General features: G+C 42.1%; 1 protein-coding gene across 3 annotated transcripts in view; it reads right to left on the bottom strand.

Moving 5' to 3' along the window:
* The window catches only part of OSBPL3 (oxysterol binding protein like 3), a 199,543-nt gene that overhangs the window by 17,430 nt on the left and 163,233 nt on the right, over window positions 1-18,880 (bottom strand). For all 3 annotated transcript variants that reach the window (XM_027539354.1, XM_027539355.1, XM_027539353.1), the window contains 4 exons: window positions 17,867-18,004; window positions 7,826-7,889; window positions 4,228-4,306; window positions 2,549-2,693 (listed from right to left, as the gene is read on the bottom strand). In XM_027539354.1, coding sequence (XP_027395155.1) covers window positions 2,549-2,693; window positions 4,228-4,306; window positions 7,826-7,889; window positions 17,867-18,004 — 426 coding nt within the window. The remainder of the gene's footprint in view (window positions 1-2,548; window positions 2,694-4,227; window positions 4,307-7,825; window positions 7,890-17,866; window positions 18,005-18,880) is intronic.

Raw genomic sequence — 18,880 nt, forward strand, 5'->3', positions numbered from 1 at the left:
GGTCCTGGACTGAGAACAGCTCAGCTAGGCCCAGCCTTGTGGATTTTACATATACAGTACCACACTGCGGTCAGCAGAGGGAGCGCTAAGTCCCTAGAGTTGAGTTTTTCAATTTTCCTTGCCTGCCCTAAAAATCTGCAAAAGACCAGAAGGCATTACTCCATAAATCAAAAAATTCTACTACTATTTTCAGCCAAAATAGAATCCGTATCTGGAAACCAATAAAATAGAGTGAAATTTCCAGGCCATATCTGGTAGACTAGCTTCCCCATTCCAAGTCCAAAATAAAAATGGGAGGAAGGGCAGAGTATAGCAGTACCTCAGAGATTAATCAGACATGTAACAGTGAGTTCTCTAGTCAGGTTAAAAAGGAAAGCAAACACTGTCCAGGCTTTTAAGTTTATTCTAAAGCAGGAGTCATATTTTTCTCTGTAGAGATATTTGTCAGTAAGTCCAATTACTTACTGGGAAGCCACAGAAAGAAGCAGTCATGCTCCACACATAACTGCTGCTTTCAAATTATTTTTCAATACCAGAGGCACATCCAGTGTTCTAATTCTTTTCATCTCTCATAGCTATGAAAATATGTTCCCTGGTCCTCAGTAGATGAATACCACATGGATGGTATAAATGGGAGTGAAGCACATTCTTTGGGGAAATTTCTGAGAGCAGGGTAGCTTGCACCTGGATCAATCAATCAATGTATCTATTATCTGTCAATCTCCCAGGTATATATACCCCTTATTCAGGCTCCTTTGCTTCTTTTTTGAAAGACCTTAGATGAAGCTTTTAAGGCAGGGTCATCTTTGCATGCTGCATTGCTTCAGTCATGTCCGACTCTTTTCAACTCCATGGTCTATAGCCTGCCAGCCTCCTCTGTCCATGGGGTTCTCCAGGCAAGAATACTGGAATGGGTTGCCACGTCCTCCTCCAGGGGATCTTCCCAACCCAGGGATCGAACCTGCATCTGTTATATCTCCTTCATTGGCAGGCTGATTCTTTACTACCAGCACCAGCTTATTTTATGCCAAATCACTACTAATTCTATCTACAACCCAGTTTGACCTACAGGATATAATAAAGACCCCAAGCCATCTCTCCATAATGCGCCCCCAGTTGCTATAGGTGGTACAGAGAGGTACTGTGTGAAATTCCACAGTTAGAACCTAATCTCTTGGCTTATGATTTTGACCTTAATTAGATGCAGATACTCCTTGAGGAGGGTAACCCTTTACGGCCACTTGGTATATGTGAGATTTTTACAGGCAAGAGGGAATTTCAGGAGGGAGAGAAGGTGGGGAAACGGGCTCAAATCAAGGCAGATGGAAAGTTGGATAGGTAAGCAGATGATTCCAGGCTCTTTGCCTGAGGAAAAGCTGTTCGTTTATCCTTAAATGTGCATGAGACTCTGCTGTGTGCTAGGCAAAACTGCCAGGCATCGGCCACAGAAGTGGGCAAGACAGATCTGGCTTCTGCTTTGCTGGAATCAGGAATAGCAAGGAGGGTGTGGGGAGCAGAAAATAAGCAAGTAAAGCAACAGCGAGCAAGCTACCGGCAGGTGGTAATAAACACTCTGAAGAAAACATATGAAAGAAAGATATGAAAGAGGGTGACTAACAAGGCTGATGGAAGGATCTGGAGGACCCCAAGCAGAAGGAAATGGAGAGAGAGAAAGAAGGACAGTGCAGCTAGAGGACGATGAGGAAGGAAGGGGATGAGGGGTGGCAGGAGTCAAGGTTGGAGAGGACAGAGGGGGGGGGGTGGGGTGTGTGTGTGTGTGTGTGTGTGTGTGTGTGTGTGTGTGTGTGTGTGTGTGTGTGTGTGTGTGTGTGTGTGTGTGTGTGTGTGTGTGTGTGATGGGGGTGGGGAATGCAGGCTCTACTGGGTCTCATGGGCCACTGTAAGGATGTAAGCGTTTGTTCTGACAAAGATGGGAGTTGTCAGAGGTTTTGGTCAAATATGATGTGACTTTCATTTTTTAAACTGTGCTAAAACATACATAATATTTACTGTTTCAACCATTTTTTTAATGTAAAATTGAGTTGCACTATGTACACTCACAAAGTTGCATAATGATTGCCTTATATACCTCCAGAACTTTTCATCTTCCCAAACTGAAACTCTGTGCCCATTAAATAATGACTCCCTATTCCTTCCTCTTCCCAGTCCCTGGAAATCACCATCCTACTTTCTGTCTTTATGAATCTGGCTGCTCCAGGTATCTCATATAAATGGAATCATTTTTGTCCTTTTGTGTCTGGCTTATTTCACTTAGCATAATGTCTTCCAGGCTCATCCATACTGTATCATGATGACTTATGTTTCAACAGGGTCCCTCTGGCTGACTCACTGGGGAGAGACCACAGAGGAGTAAAGGAAGGAAGGAGGCTAGGAGGGACTGTGACCCTGGTCCAAGTGAGAGGGGTAAGGCTGGGACCAGGGGGCCCTGGCACAAAAGTGAAGGTGAAAAGTTCCCCAAGACCTGTGACCTGAGGCCCAGTTCTGCCAAGGCCTGTCTGGGGCCACAGCTCACAGGCACCGAGGTTACCTTTATAAAGTTCACTTTGCAGTGGCAGGAATCATCATTCAGGTTCTTGATGACAATCTCTCCATAGTGCTCGATCCACCTCTGCCCGCTTAAGATGTTGTGGATGCAAGAGGTCACTTTGTTCCACTCAAAATGATCTCCAAAACTAAAGGAAAAGAAAGGGAAAGTTACAGCTCCCAGAGGAGTCAGCAGCAAATGCAAACAAGCATTTCAAAAACAAGTCCTGTGATGAATTTCTTATTCCTTCACTACAGACCTAACACCAAGAAAGCCATGCTGGGTGGTCTAAGAGCCTTCACCCTCCTCCCCACGGGTGCTTTGGGGGCAGCAGCAATCAGATCCTGGAGCTGCAGAGGCTCCACTGGAAGTGGGGGCGGGGGGTCTCCTGAAACAATCCACTCTGTCCTTTGACAGAGGAGGAAACTGAACTGGAGGAGGTGTGTCTAAAGTCACCAAACTATGAAAGGAGAGTGACAAGGGGAGGGTGGAGAGGCTGTCCACAGTGTGCTCCGTCTCCACGCACACACACACACACACACATATGCATATGTACACACAGGCAGACACATGCACTATATATTTATGTATATACATGTGTGGGTACATATATGTAGGCACGTATGTATACAGGAAGACTTTGATCTATTGTAGCTTTTACAGGTTGAAGGTTTGGGGCAATCCTGTGTAGAGCAAGTCTATTAGCATTTTTCCAACAGCATTTCCTCACTTCATATCTCTGAAGTATATAAAAAGTAATTTTCATAAGCAATGGGAAGCCAAAAAATTCATATTGTAATATTTACTTTATTGCAGTGGTCTAAAACCAAATCTGCAATGTCTCTGAGGTGTGCCTGTACACACACACACATATATATTTTATACATAAATCTTAAGATACAAATATCTTAAATCTTTTACAGTAAGAAAGTATTCCAGGTATGACTTACAGAATGAAATAATAATTATGAGGATAATGATATTAAGACCAAAACCAAACACTTCATGGCACATACTATGTGCCAAGTATTATTATTTTTAATTAATTTATTTTAATTGGAGGCTAATTACTTTAGAATATTGTGGTGGTTTTTGCCATACACTGACATGAATCATGTGACTATTTTAAGTGTTATTTCAAGTGCTTTCCATATCTGTTTAATCATCCCAACAGTCTTATGAAGTAGATGGTTTATTATCCCTATTTCACTGATGAGGGAACTGGTGATCAGAAAGGTTAAGTACCTGCCCAACAATTTGCAATTAGTAAGTAGCAGTGTGAGCATATGAGTTCCAGCTCCAGAGACCATAACCATTACCACTTTGCTTTATGAAAAAGTATCAATAATCCCTGAAAGATCAAAGTCATGGCTTTCTTTAAAAAAATTTTTGACAGTGAGGCAGGACAACGATGTTAAAGAAAACTTATCATTCCTAATTGTGTTAGAAAGTAGAAATGAAAATTCTAAAAACTCTATTCAGGGAACTTTGGTGTCCAGGAAGCATTTCCATTAGAGAGAATGAAAATGTGAGATTGTCAAAATGAGGAACATTTGAAGCTACTGTCAAATGTATTAAAAGAAAAACACACACACTCAGCACCACGGGGGACAACGGGCATCCTGTTTCCAAACCCTGGCCCTAAATTCTATAAAGTTCCTAACCAGAGAAGGAGAACTTACGCTGGCAGAGTCACATGGGTTGTGCCAATGGGAACGATTTCCATGGATTTGCCCCAGAATTTGTTTTTCCATCTCACATCTGAAATGAAATAATACTGAATATTACATATTTAGTGGGAGAGCTAGGTAGATCCAAGGTTTCTTAGGCTGGATAAATGATAATCACAATATAGGATAATCTCTTCATAATAAACTTTATCATTATTCAATATAAATAGCAAATGAGTACTTGGAACAGAATTAGAGAAACTAAAACTACAAAGTATCAGTGCCCCCACCCCCTGGAAGAACTCCCAGGATGAAAGGCATATAGAAGTGAAAAGAAGTGAGGCCCCCATGAGAGGCTATTATTGAGTATGTTGAAATAAGGTGAAATGGAACCAGAGAAGAAGGAATGACCACCATGCTTGGGGAAGGCATCAGAAGAGGCTTGTCTGAAAGGGCCACTTAAACTGGGCTTGGAAGAATAAGTAGGAGTTCACCTGGCAGAGAAAAGGCAGTTTAAGGCAGAAGACATGAGAGATGTGAGAGAACAGGATGTGGCTCTGTTCTGTGGGTCTCAGGTTGTTTAGAGAGAACAGTGAAATACAGCTTGAGTACAAAAAACAGCAGGCTTGATAATTGGCTAAGAAGCTGATTTGGGTGCACTGGGGGAAACAAGGTGTTTGTTTAGACAGAGAATTGATGTGATTAGATACAGACTTTGCCAGGATAATTGGCAGCAATGTGGAAAATGGAACAAAAGCAGGTGAGATGAGAAGCAGGTGATCTGTATTTGCTCAAAGCATCAATGAGGATGAAGTGAACCAGGACAGTGGTGGTGGATGCAGGGGAAGGGAGTGGTCCCAGAACCATCAAGGAAACAAGAATAGAACTTGGTGACATTATCAGACGCAGGCTGTGACAGACAGGGAGAATTTGTGGATGATTTCAGATTTCTACAGCATGCACGAGCGGCGGTGCCATCAGGGAAACAAGGAATAGAAAAAGAACAGCAGAGACAGAGGATCCCTCTGGGGCCAGGTGACAATACACAGACCACGGGGGAGCAAAGGTGAATGCGTGGAGGCCAGCAGCGGGGCAAGGCCTGGTCTAGGAGAGAGACGGGCTGGGGCCAGGAAGGCCCTGAGCACATCCTGCAGGATTCAGCTTATATGACATGTCCAGAACAGGCATACCTATAGGGACAGAAAGAAGATCAGTGGTTGCATAAGGATGCAAGAGGCTGACAGAAATTGGAAGGCAGGGGGACGCGGGCAGGAGGGTGGTGGTGGGGAGCCATTAAAAGGTGGGTACTGGCTGAAGAAGTTGCTTTTTGGAGTGCTGAAAATGTTCTAAAGTTACTGTAGTGATGACTGTACAACTATGTGAACATATTAAAAACCACTGACTTGTACCTTTAATTTGGTGAGTTGTACAGTATTTATCTCAGCACGTTGTTATCCCCCAAAAGATAATTGGTTGTTTAAAGCAAAGTAGTAATAATGTATGACAGGGTTTATAACATATATATGTAAAATGTCTGTCCACAATAGGAAAGGTTCAGGAAGGGAGAAGTACACTTTTTAAAGTTTCTTTTGCTATAGGTTAAGTAGCAAAATATCACTTGAAAAGAGACTGTGATATGTTAAAGATATATGAATCCTAAAGCAACAACTAAATAATGGAACAAAGACATATAGCTAATAAAGCAACAACAAAAAAAAATACAATGGAATCATATATAACAACACAAAAGAAAGTTAAAAAAGAGAGAGAGAGAGAAAGGGAACAAAAAACTGATGCGACAGGCAGAAAACAAACAAGAGACCAGATCTAAACCCAACTATGTCGATAATCACAAGATCCCCTGGAGGAGGGCATGGCAAACCACTCCAGTACTCTTGCCTGGAGAAGCCCATGGACAGAAGAGCCTAGCGGGTTACAGTCCATGGGGTCACAAAGAGTTGGACACGACTGAAGTGACCTAGCATGCACGCACACACATGTCAATAATCATAATAAATGTAAATGATCTAAACAATCTAATTAAGAGGTAGAAAAATGTCAAAATGGATTTTTTTAAAAAAAGCAAGATTTGTCAGTCATGGACTTATGGAGAGGTGGAATTGCCCAGGAAAAAGCTGATGAGGAAGAAGCGAACAGAGCTAAAGAGAAAACTGTGATTGATATAAGGAGCACACAGAAAGTACCTGAAGAAGACCCCTCCCGTTAAATAACATATAACTAAAGTAATAATGTGCGAGTTGGACTATAAAGAAAGTTGAGAGCCGAAGAATTGATTCTTTTGAACTGTGGTGTTGGAGAAGACTCTTGAGAGTCCCTTGGACAGCAAGATGATCCAACCAGTCCATCCTAAAGGAGATCAGTCCTGGGTGTTCTTTGGTAGGACTGATGTTGAAGCTGAAACTCCAATATTTTGGCCACCTGATGCAAAGAGCTGACTCATTTGAAAAGACCCTGATGCTGGGAAAGATTGAGGGCAGGAGGGGAAGGGGAACGACAGAGGATGAAATGGTTGGAAGGCATCACCGACTCAATGGACATGGGTTTGGGTGGACTCTGGGAGTTGGTGATGGACAAGGAGGCCTGGCGTGCTGTGGCTCTTGGGGCCGCAAAGAGTCGGATACAACTGAGTGACTGAACTGAACTGAAAGTAATAATAACAATACAGTCCTTACCAGGTCAATGACACTGCAACTAGGAGGTTAGAGACATTATGGGAAATTTTTCCAAAGTATTTTAATGAAAAAGAAGTCTCCAGACAAGCTTCAATTCTAAATTTTAGTAGCAAAGATTCATAAAGAAACCATAGTACTTGTAATCTAAACTAGCAATACTGCCTCCAGAGAGATAAATTGGATGATTGGGAACTGGGATGGGGGAAGGAAATTTTTCATAAAATACTCTTATCTTTTAAATTTTATAGATACATTAAAAAAAAAAAGGCCATGTGGCAAATCAGGTGTTAACCAGTTAGAATAATCTTTTAAAAAACTGACAGGTGCTCATGGTTCAAAACACTGGGATGCTCAAATTTTCTTTTTATTGCATGCTCTGACTATGGAATAAATAAGTTAACAAAATTAATTAATCCATTTAGGAAATATTAGCAGCAATATTTTGTCTTCAGAGCAACCATCCCTCCCCAAATTAAAAACATAAAAAACTGAACATAGGAATAACCACCCCAAACTGAAAAACAAATTGGCAGTGTAAAATTTCAGAAATAAAATTTAAAGTTTTCAAAAGCAAAAGAACACTCTGCAGTCTAGAGTCTAATAACTGTAAATATTTAATGTCTCTTGAAATACACGAGGCATTTCAAATGGATGCAGAATAAGATACAGGGAAAAGTTACAGGAATAAACAATGGTGATGGGCCAGACAAAGACTGAGAATTTTTAAAGAAGGAGACAATCAAATTATCCTCCAGAAACTTTAATTATGAAGTCAACAAATGGCAGTTATTGTTCAATGATGAGACGCAAGAACATCAAATGGTACAGATTGTTCCAGTGAGATCCAAGTCCAGGGCCCACTTAACGAGCATTTACAGTAAATGATAATGTTACACAAAATGATAGAGGCACATTACCTTGCCAGAAAACAAAATTTGCAGACTCAGCGTGACATGCAGAGATAGGTGGATGGTGGCTGACCTGATGGAAACAAAGGCAAAAAAAAACACAAAAAATTAACTTTTGTGTCTCACAAAATCCTTTCTTTCTCCCTTGCACTGAGATGTAACACAACCGCAGTGTCTAACAGAATGGAAACTTGTTAAGTTTCCCTTCAACAAGTCTGTCCTCAAGAGGGAGCTCCTGACACAGTCAGCTCTGTCTTGTCAGGAAAAAGCCTGTGAATGGAAGCCTCTGGAAGCCTGGGGAAAAAGCAGCCAAGTGGTGAGTGATGAGAGTGGAGATGTTTTGAAAGATGTGAAAATAAAAGCAGAGACACAGGGCTGCCCACTTAAAAATCAGCTAACCTGACGTTAGCTTCCAAGGTCAAAATCAATGCAATTCTGAAAGTACCTGCAAGTGTTTTAATTAAGATGTCAAATAGTACATATTTTAAATGTTAAGTATTTCTAAGCAACACAAAAAAACTCTTTGGTTCAGCAGATTTTAATCTGCTGAGCCCACTCAGTGGGTCAACAATGCAAGGCATCTTTTTGAAAACTCTGCATCACAAATGTCCAGCTACTTTTTAGATCACTGACAAGACGACCAATCAATTGCTGAGAAAAAGTTTTTGTTCAATTTTTGTTCATAAAAATATCTTGAGTAAATATGCAATTACATTACAGAAAAGAGAGTCCTCTGTAACAGGGACTGTAGATCATTTCCCTGCCTTTTGTCACTGGGGTCATTAACTTCTGTTTTGCTCACTAATGAAGAAGCTAAAGAGAAAATGGCTCCTCAGATTTCTTCATTATCTCAGTAACACTCAAGGCACAGGAGCAGTATGTGCGCTGTTATCATGACAGTACTATCAGGCAGTACTAGTAAATGAGTTACAAGCCTGGCATGCTTGCTTGGGATTGCAGAGTCGGACACAATTTAGCAACTAAATAGCTACAATGAAAGAGTAATGCTGCTAGTGATGTTTCCAGAAATTTCTATGACATAGCTGGTTCTGAGCAAACATTATCTTACATTTAGGACATTTACAGATGAGAAAACTGAAACCAGAAAGATTATCTAACAATAACATTTCCCAAACACACCGAGAGGAGTGGAAGTAAAACCCAGCATTTTTGGTTTACAGGTGGCTTTCAAAGTTTCCAAAAAAAAGTCCTTTAAATAGACACACCCTGTTTTCAAACGTATCAAGAACTCAGAATACTCAGAGGCCTGCTTGAGGTGAACAGGTGTGGCAGGAAGTTGGGGTGACCAATCCATAACCACTGGCCTTGCTCTGAACCCTGGACTGCAGAGGAACATGTTTGAGAACCTCTTCTGTGGCCCTCTTCCAGGTGGAGAACAGCCGGGACAGGAGGGGAGTGCAATGGTATCCACTTGGCTTGAAGAAAAGTAGGGACAAAGATGTCAACAGCGCAGCTATCTTTCAAGTCTCAAAGAACATATGAATCCCAGATCCACTATGAGGTGGGAAGTGCATATTTGCTGTCCCTTGGAGGGTTTTAATTCTTACTGTGGCCTCTTGAGAATGTGAGCTCCTCTCCATGCTTATGTGCATTTCATCTCAAACACTAAGAAACCTAACTCCTAAAATGCTTTGCTTCACTGTCTTTTCTTTCAATCCAACCCCCTGAAGATACATTATATCACACAAACTGCTAAATTCTTGTCTCCCCTTCTTTCCCCATTAGGAGAACAGTGGAGTTACTTTTTAAACCTTGGGATCATACAGAAGAGGGCTTCTCTGGTGGCTCAGTGGTAAAGAATTTGCTCGCCAATGCAGGAGATGCAGGTTCTGTCCCTGGACTGGGAAGATTCCCCTGGAAGAGGGCATGGCAACCCACTCCTGGGGATGGACAGAGAGAAGGCTGGCAGGCTACAGTCCATAGGGGTGCAGAGTCAGACATGATGTAGCAACTAAACAACAGCACCATATAAAACTAAACTAGGGCAAGACAATACTGACCCCTCACTTCTTCACTCCACTCGCCTCATCCACCCCCCAGTGGAGCAGACAGGAGCTATGGAATAGCCCCCTGCCCCATAACGTAGGCAGATTTTAAGTAGATTATTACAAAGCAGATCATAGTCATTCCCATAGAAATAATGCAGTAAAAAATGTGAAGATCACAGTCTTGGTCAAGAATTTGGCATTTTACAAGTCTGGCAAGTATAAGCATCAAAGCAAAATACAATACATAAAAACTATAAACTCTTCTGTAATAATTTAAAATCCTATGAAACAAGGATATAAATATACTGTCCATATGAATTATAAAAGCAACTCTATCATATCATAAAGTATACATATGTCCCATAAAATGCAAATTTGACCTTTTTAAAATAGTTGTGTCAGATTAATGAATCACTGCTTAGCAAAGTGCCTTTAGATGGAGTTGAAGGGCTGTTTTCTGAATGCATAAATCCCAACACTGACATATCAATGATTTGGTTTATTTCTTTCTGGCTTAAAAACACCTCCGGGAGTGATTTATTTGATGTACATGACTTTTAAGAAGTTTACAAAGCTTTCCAGGGAAACTAAATTGATGCCTTATTTTTGTTTCCTATGTTTCCTTCCCACAGGTATTTATTCATGAAACATATCTGAAGCCTCTGCCATGTGCTGCATGAGGGTCAGGGAATGAGAGATTGCTCCTGGAGTCCCCCAGATCTAGAAGCTAACTGTGCAATATCATCAATATCATCTACTGGCTGAGTGACCCTGAGGGTGTTTTTAAACCCTCTGGGCCCCCCTTACCTTATCTGTAAAACAGGACTAGTACCACTGACTCTGCAAACTAAAAAAAGATAGCCCATGGAAAGTGCCAGGATTATCTGCTAGTACAGAGTCAGCAGAGATTAAATTTTAATTTTTTGTCATGAGTGGTATTTCCACTTAGCTCTCATGGTAACCTTGTGTCTTCATTACCCTTATCTTATGAATTAGGAAACGGGTTTTTTCCCCAGTCAAGAGCCTGCCCAGTGCTACACAGTTAGTCACTGACGAGGGCAGCCGTCTAAATTCACGAGGGCAGCACTCTAAATTCAGGTCTTCTGACTTCAAATCCAACACTGTTTCCTGCGATGCCCTAGCTGCTCCTTGATGGCTGCTCTCAAAGCTGGGCCCTGGCTCCTGCCCAAAGCTTAGGCACACTGTTAAGTTCCCACCATGGATATTTAGAAAAGGAACCTTCTGAGTTTGACCTTTCCAACCCCTCTGAGTCTTGTTTACTTCTTTGAAAATGAGGTCTGAGAATTCCTCTGGCTTCAAGATACTATCGTTCTAACATCTGTTTTCTTTGAATCTCAGTATCAGAGGCAGCAGTGGATTCCAGGCAATTGGAAAAGATTCTATTAAGGCTTCGATTAATTTAAAAACCCATGGTGAGGTGAAGTCTCTCAATCGTGTCCGACTCTTTGCGACCCCGTGGACTGTAGCCTACCAGGCTCTTCCATCCATGGGATTTTCCAGGCAAGTGTACTAGAGTGGGTTGCCATTTCCTTCTCCAGAGGATCTTCCAGACCCAGGGATTGAACCCAGGTCTCCCACATTGTAGGCCGACGCTTTACCATCTGAGCCACCAGGGAAGTCTAAAACCCGTGAAAAGGGGGTAATTTCCAGTTAATCATTTAATTTTTGTTGATGGTAATCTCTCTAATATCTACTGGAGTAACGAATAATGGGCACCATCTAACCTGTCTTTGGTAGTACAGGATTTAGTTGAGTTTATCTTTTTATTACATCTTAACCCAGGCACAGAAAGGTATTAGATTTTGAGTTTGAGTCTGAACTGATTTAGACTCAAAGCAAACACTGTTAACCTGCTGGCTGAACCCACTCTGGACTGTTTTTTAGTATCTTTCTCCATCATTTTCTCTCCCCCTTGATCAAATAGGAGCGACTTTTTACTGGTAAGGACCAAACATTCAGGAAATTAGTATATATGGTTTTTTTTATTGTGCAAGTATTTATATGTATCTTTCTTTCTGCAATCTCAAAGTCAATGAGTTTCTCTGGCAGTTAAAATTTTTGTGATTTATTTGTATAGCTGAGGTCTTTCTTCACCCTGTCCTGGTGATTTTTGATTTATGCTTTCAGAATGCACTTTATATAAGAGGTGGGTGGTAAGAAGACAAGAATATGAGTGTTTCAATATTTGTGTATTATGTAGGTTTTTCTTCTTCAGATTGAGGGAAAAAAACCTTAAATTTTCAGTCCTGCAGCTGTTCAGAGCCATAAATATAGAGTCCTCCTAGTCTGGATGCGTCTCTCACCATGAAGGGATGCTTGTGGAAAAGAGAACAAGTGACCAGTCAAAAATCACCCAGGGAGGGGACCAAGGCATTCATCAAACATTTCCCGATTGTCTGTGATGTGTCAGGCACTGTCTTAGTCACTGTGGATACAAGGAGAAAAAAGAAACAAGAATCTTTACCCTCCTGGAATTTACATTTTAGTACAGAAATGCAACGGGTGGGACAGATATAAGCATATGATTTGCCAGTGGTAACATGGGAAGGAGAATAAAGCAAGAATGAAAATGGGAGATGGTGAGTGGGAATGCCATCCTGGATACGGTGGTTGGGGCAGGACTCTGTGATGGAAATCCCTGAGGCTAAGGGAAGTAAGACACCAATCACACAGATAGCCCGGGGAAGTATGTCCAGGTCAGAGGACGCAACCACTTCGCAGGGCTGACAGATGCTCAGAATGCTTTAGGAGGAGCAAAAAGGTCAGTGTGGCTGAAGCTGAATGAGTCAAAGTGGGAAGAGGCATGATATCTGGGGGTGTCATCTTAGAGGGCTCTGTGGGCCACAGCCAGAACTTGTGGTTTGATTCCAAGTGACTGCAGAAGTCGTTAGACATCACTCTGGTTGCTGAGTGCAGAATTGGCTGTGGGAACAAGGGACCAGACAATGAGTCTATTGCAACAAGTCCAGTCATTGATGCCGATGGCTTGGGCTTGGTGACCAGCACCAGTGGGGTGGCAGTGAAAATGGCTTTGGAAGGAAGACCCTGGGATTTGCTGATGAACAGGATGTGGATTATAAAAGAAAGCTACTAAGGAGGTGGCCAAGAATACTAGTCTGATTTGGGGGGCGGGGAACAGTTGCCAATTAGTTTCTCTTCTCCTGAGTTCAGAGTTAAGTACTTATTTGATAAACACACGTTTTCTTTAAAAAAAAAAAAAAAAATACAGTGAGTAATAACCTAGAAATGCAGAAGCACTGGTTTGGTCACCTTACAGTTGATTTATTGCTTGTTTTACTTGAATAGCTTTGAATTTACTCTGATAATTACTTTAAATAAGATGCCATTTTAATCAGAAATAAATAACCCTGCCTATGAGTAGATAAAAGAACCACTCAGATGGGTGATGTGAGTGTGCACAGTGGGAAGTGATAGGTATGGTATTTTTAAAGTCCAGCCAAGAATGTTTTTTTCAGAATCTGACGAGTAATAGAAAAGGAAGAAGAGCTGTGTCTGTGAAGCAAAGGAAAAAATACTCCATATGAATCTCTTACAGTTTAGTAACTTTCAATAACTCTGCTCAGCTTTTCAATCAAAAATTCAACAGTCATGGCTGGATGGGTAAATGCTGAAAATGACTTGAACAGTGATCTGACAGCTGAAGTTCCTGGTAATCAGGAAAAGCCACATTCAGACAATAGCTTAACTGCATATCCTTTATGGACACCAAACTGTTCCCAAAGGTACAGAAAAAAGAAGCAAAGTGAACTGAAATGACTTTTTTGACCAGTCTAGTCTAGTCCCTGATGAAACTCCACCCAGGCTGCCCGAGAACCAATGAGGAAGAACCTGCTGGCTGGACCCCTAGTCCCTGAGAAGGTAAAGGAAGTCCTTTCCTTCTGGATTCTCCCTTTTCTGGGCTTATTTAGAAAACCAAGGCTGAATCAGATTTCTTGGCAGAAAGGAAACCGCTCCCCTGAGAAGGTGGAACAGTCAGAGGTTAGCACATGTGACGGGAATGTTTATGACTGATTCCTGAATGTTCCTTGTTCACAAAAGCCACTGCCCAGCCCGCAATGGGAGTTGAGAACACATTCCTATGTGAGTTTGCAGGATGAAAGGTTTACTTGACAATGACAGGCAAAATCCGATAGTCTGAACAGAGTACAAAAGGCTGTTTTCACTTGGGCAGCTGATGACTCTGGCAGCTCTGAGCACAGTCACTAAACTTACACAAGACATACCAAAAAAAGGTCAGGGAGAGAAGACGCTAGAATGGAAGCAGAGGGTGCCAGCTGAGGACCACTGAAAGACACTGATGGGCTAGGCCTTGGTTTTCTCATCTGTGATTGATCCTTGCCTCACTGGCCACACAGGGTTATTGTGATGATCAAACAAGATCCTGATCAAGTTTGAAAAGCATAAAGCTCTTTGCAAGCACCATACTAGTTAATTGTTAGGAGGAAAATTTGAACAGCAAGTGCTTTCTCTCGTTTCTGACTGCATGAGTCATTTTGATACTTCATTTTGGGCCTTTTACGTGAGAGATGATATAAAGAGGGCAAGATTCCATGTAGCTGAACTCTGTGAAGTAGCACTTCAACTTCCTTAGCCACCGACAACTCCAAACATTTCCCCATCCCCACCAAAACCACAAGCAAATGAAATCCCAGGGCTTGGAGGAAATGGATAAAAATCACTTTCCTAATCACCCAACCCTGTTGTCTAGAAAACTCAGTAGAAAAGGTGATTGATCTGTTTTTTTCTAGGTCCTTTCACCTGGAGATATCTCCAACAGTGTCCTCCTTAGACTAGAGTTCCACCCCAAAATATTAATTCAGGGGTTCTGTTCAGTTTATTACACCAGTCATTCAGCACCTCTACTCACTGTAGAGAAGAACAAGAAAGCAAAGAGGCTCCCAACTCTAAAGCTGCAGTCCATCACTACACATACGGACACGGGTGGAGACATGCTGCCTCCATAACAGAACGTCTGCTGGGCTAGAAGCAGAAGGAGCCAGACTGGCAGGTACCAGCATAAAACAGAATAAATGCTCAGGCACTCTCTTTAGATGTGTTAAATTAGAAAGCCTTCGCATACAAAAGGTAGGCTGGTCAATGTAACCAACAAGGGCAAGAGAGGGAGTAAGGAGGCTGAATTGATATATTGCCTGGTGGCTGGGAAAGGAGGACCCTGGTCAAAACCCTTTCCACTCCTAGGGCAGCAGACAGCCTGGCACATTGAATTAATCAGTTACCTCTCCATCTCACTGTATACTTATGTGATGACCACAATTTTGTCTTCCTTAAGAAATGTGTCTATGGGAAAACATCCCTGGTCAGGCTGACCAAAGCCATCTGGTCCCCATGGCAAGTCTATTTTATATTCTAAAGGCATAGGGTAGTATTCTGATTTATAGATCAGTCTCTTATAAACTTAGCTAGTGTGATTCTGTCCCTGCGAGACTCATTCATACTCAGATATATTAAAAGACTCCACTACCTATGCCCTAAGGCTAAATTCCAGACAGATGAAGTGGCTCCCTCGTGATCAGGACGGTGGTATTCCCACAATGAAGCCAGCTGTGAGGACTCCTGGCAGCCTCCTGGATGGCTTTCTGTCAGAGACTCAGCAGTGACATTATGCCACTTTCGAACCATTTCAATCAGTAAAGTAGATAAAGGATATCTTACTTAACACTCTTCTAACTGTTCATAACACTGGGTAGTAAAAAGCATTTTAAAAGCTACCTTGCCTCTCAGTATAAGAGCAATAATCAAGTACTGAATGTGCTTCACATCAGTTCAGTTCAGTCGCTCAGTCGTGTCCGACTCTTCGTGACCCCATGAATTGCAGCACGCCAGGCCTCCCGGTCCATCACCAACTCCTGGAGTTCACCCAAACCCACATCCATCGAGTTGGTGATGCCATCCAACCAAATCATCCTCTGTCGTCCCCTTCTCCTCCTGCTCCCAATCTTTCCCAGCATCAGGGTCTTTTCCAATGAGTCAGCTCTTTGCATCAGGTGGCCAAAGTATTGGACTTTCAGTTTCAGTGTGTTATTTTACTTATCCTTCCTGCAGCCTATGAACTAAGCATGATCATCCCTATTTTACAGACAAATAACGAGGTTTAGAAAGTTTAAGTAGCTCATACAAGGCCACACAGTGGTGGAGTTAGAATGAAAACAGTCCATAATACACCTAGCACGCCCTATGCTACTAAACATGACCAGATCTCTTTCTTATTTATTTCCTTGGGATCCATTTCATGGAACTAAAGACTAAGTTATGCAACTCTTTCCATCTCTGTGCACACATGTCCAGGGGCTCCCTTTTCTTTCTCTCTGCCACCACAGGGGAGCCACAGATCCCAAATCAGCCCTGCCCTGTCAGGGGCTCATGGAATTGAAGCTCAGTTTTACACAAGCACATGTTACTACTCTTTTCTTCTACCTATTCATCCCGTCTTGATTGTCTGCTGTAGTCTGGAGCTATTTTTGGCCTTTGTTTTTTCACATGAGTGCATAGAATACCATGGTAACCAAATTATATTTTCATGTATTCGCATTCCATTTTAGGTTTAGTGTTTAAATAATCCAGTTGAATTTGAATCACATTATCTTACCCTTTAACTACTGATTTAAATCCCTACTCTTCAAATATCAACGTTTAATTTCTTGTTTTAACTGCTAACCAGAAAACAATTGACAACGTGCTTTGGGATTGTTGGCTAATCATTTTCATTTGAGTTTCAGAGAACGCTGCTCATAGTTCACAGTTAAGACCAGCACCATCTTCATAAGACTCTCAGTCATACCACCCTCCCCTTCTTACTCCCATAATATCAGTCCACTTATAAAGAAGCCCACTTATAAAGAAGGCACCAAGATAATAGGAGGAAAATCATGTTTCAGCAACTCATCCTTTTATCCTCAGTTTTCTAAGAATTGGGAGGGAATCAATGATGTTTCATGTTCCCAGGCTAACATTTAGGGATAGACACGTTGAGGTGCTGCCTTAACGCGATGGGAGAGAAGTGGTCTTTATTTTCAGTCAAGTTGCACTCTATTTCAGCTAAACAATTCCTTATTGACAGATATTGTGGATGTCCCCAACATTCCACTACTGCAAGTTATGCTGTCATATGTAGGTCAATAAGGATAGCAAACCCTCATGTAACACTTCCTACTTCAAGGATAAGTGCTCTAAGAGCTTTGTAGAGAATAACTCATTTGATCATTGCAAAACCATCCGAGTCTGCACCATTATCCTCATTGCCACTTTAAAGAAGAAACTGAAGTACAGAGAGGTTAAGGAACTTGCCCTGGGTTGCAAACCTAGTGAGAGAGAAAGCTGAGATTGGAATCTAGGCTGGCTGAGTCCAGAGATACAATTCTTGAATATTACTCACTGCCAACACAGGTGGGAAGGGTCTTGTGGAACCTCAGGGAACTCGGGCTGTGTGAGCATAAGCCTTGTCCATCTATTAGCTGAGGGACGGACATTCTTGTCTGCCTCTGGCCCATCACCCAATGCTAGGCATGTGGTAAAATCTCGGTTTATGGATAGAATGAATAAATATACAGAATGAATGATTTCTCTTAAATCAAAACCAAGAATAATGCATTTATTTGGTGCTCCTGCTTCTGATGGCAGTGCTCCTGTTTTAGAATGGTGATGTCAGTGAGCTAGGCTGCACACTTTAAATCTCTTAACTTGCAGTTTGGGCAAATGCTTCGTGCTTTAAAAATTCCTCTCTGCTACACATTTAAACAGAAAGAACTGTGGTGATGCACACAGCCAAGCGAGCCCCAGCCTGGCTAGCACCTTTAAGCCCATGGGTGGTGGCAAGGTTTCAGTGGAAGGAAACTGATCTCTCTCTCTGTGTGTAGAAGAACTGTAATTATCTCTGTTACTGGGAAGCCAGTGACAGGTGGGAAATAAATATTTCAAAAGCACGCTTAATGGGAGACATGTGCAACTTCTCCCAACAAACAAAAAAAGGGTGTATACCTACCTGTTCTGAAAAAAACCGGAAGCCCTTGTCCTCACGAATACATTCATATGTTTCTCCAAGGACCGGATTAAAAGGCTTACTCCCGGCACGAAAGTAGCTAGATGCATATGCAGACACCGCAAAGGCTGCCACATACACCTAGGGAAAGGGCAAGAACCTGGTTACTCCTCCATCACAAAGAAATTTATTTTCACAAAGACATGAGCAAAATATAGCTTCTCTTTCTCTCTTTCCTGTTTATTTCAAAAAAGGCAAAGATTTGTCCCTGGCTTAATGACACCCAAATGGAATTTGATTTCAAGTTGTGGGTTTAAATAGTGTTCATTTTGGCCCCAGAGACAAATGAATCAGATTGTCCATTTGGTTTGATGCCTGCAGGTGGATAAAGGCTTTCAAGATGGTGAGTCAGTCCCTCTAAATCTGCCACTATCTGACAATCCTGACTTGTGCTAAGGCTCTGGAGGAGGAGAGGGACAAAGAGCATTAAAGAAGCCAAACTTCCCTCAAGATTCAGGAGTAAGTCACAGGGAAATCTGCTCAATACTCTGTAATAACCTAAATAGGAGAAGAACTTGAAAAAGAATCAATACATATATTACATGTATAACTGAATCACTTTGGGATATACCTGAGACTAACACAGCACTGTTAATCAACTATACTGCTACTGCTACTGCTAAGTCACTTCAGTCGTGTCCAACTCTGTACGATCCCATAGACGGCAGCCCAGCAGGCTCCCCCGTCCCTGGGATTCTCCAGGCAAGAACACTGGAGTGGGTTGCCATTTCCTTCTCCAATGCAGGAAAGTGAAAAGTGAAAGTGAAGTCGCTCAGTCGTGTCCGACTCTTAGCGACCCCATGGACTGCAGCCCACCAGGCTCCTCTGTCCATGGATTTTCCAGGCAAGAGTACTGGAGTGGGGTGCCATTAATTAACTATGCTGCTGCTGCTGCTAAGTCGCTTCAGACATGTCCGACTCTGTGCGACCCCATAGATGGCAGCCTACCAGGCTCCC

This window comes from Bos indicus x Bos taurus, chromosome 4 (genome assembly GCF_003369695.1).
Source record: "Bos indicus x Bos taurus breed Angus x Brahman F1 hybrid chromosome 4, Bos_hybrid_MaternalHap_v2.0, whole genome shotgun sequence".
Taxonomy (NCBI): Eukaryota; Metazoa; Chordata; class Mammalia; order Artiodactyla; family Bovidae; genus Bos; species Bos indicus x Bos taurus.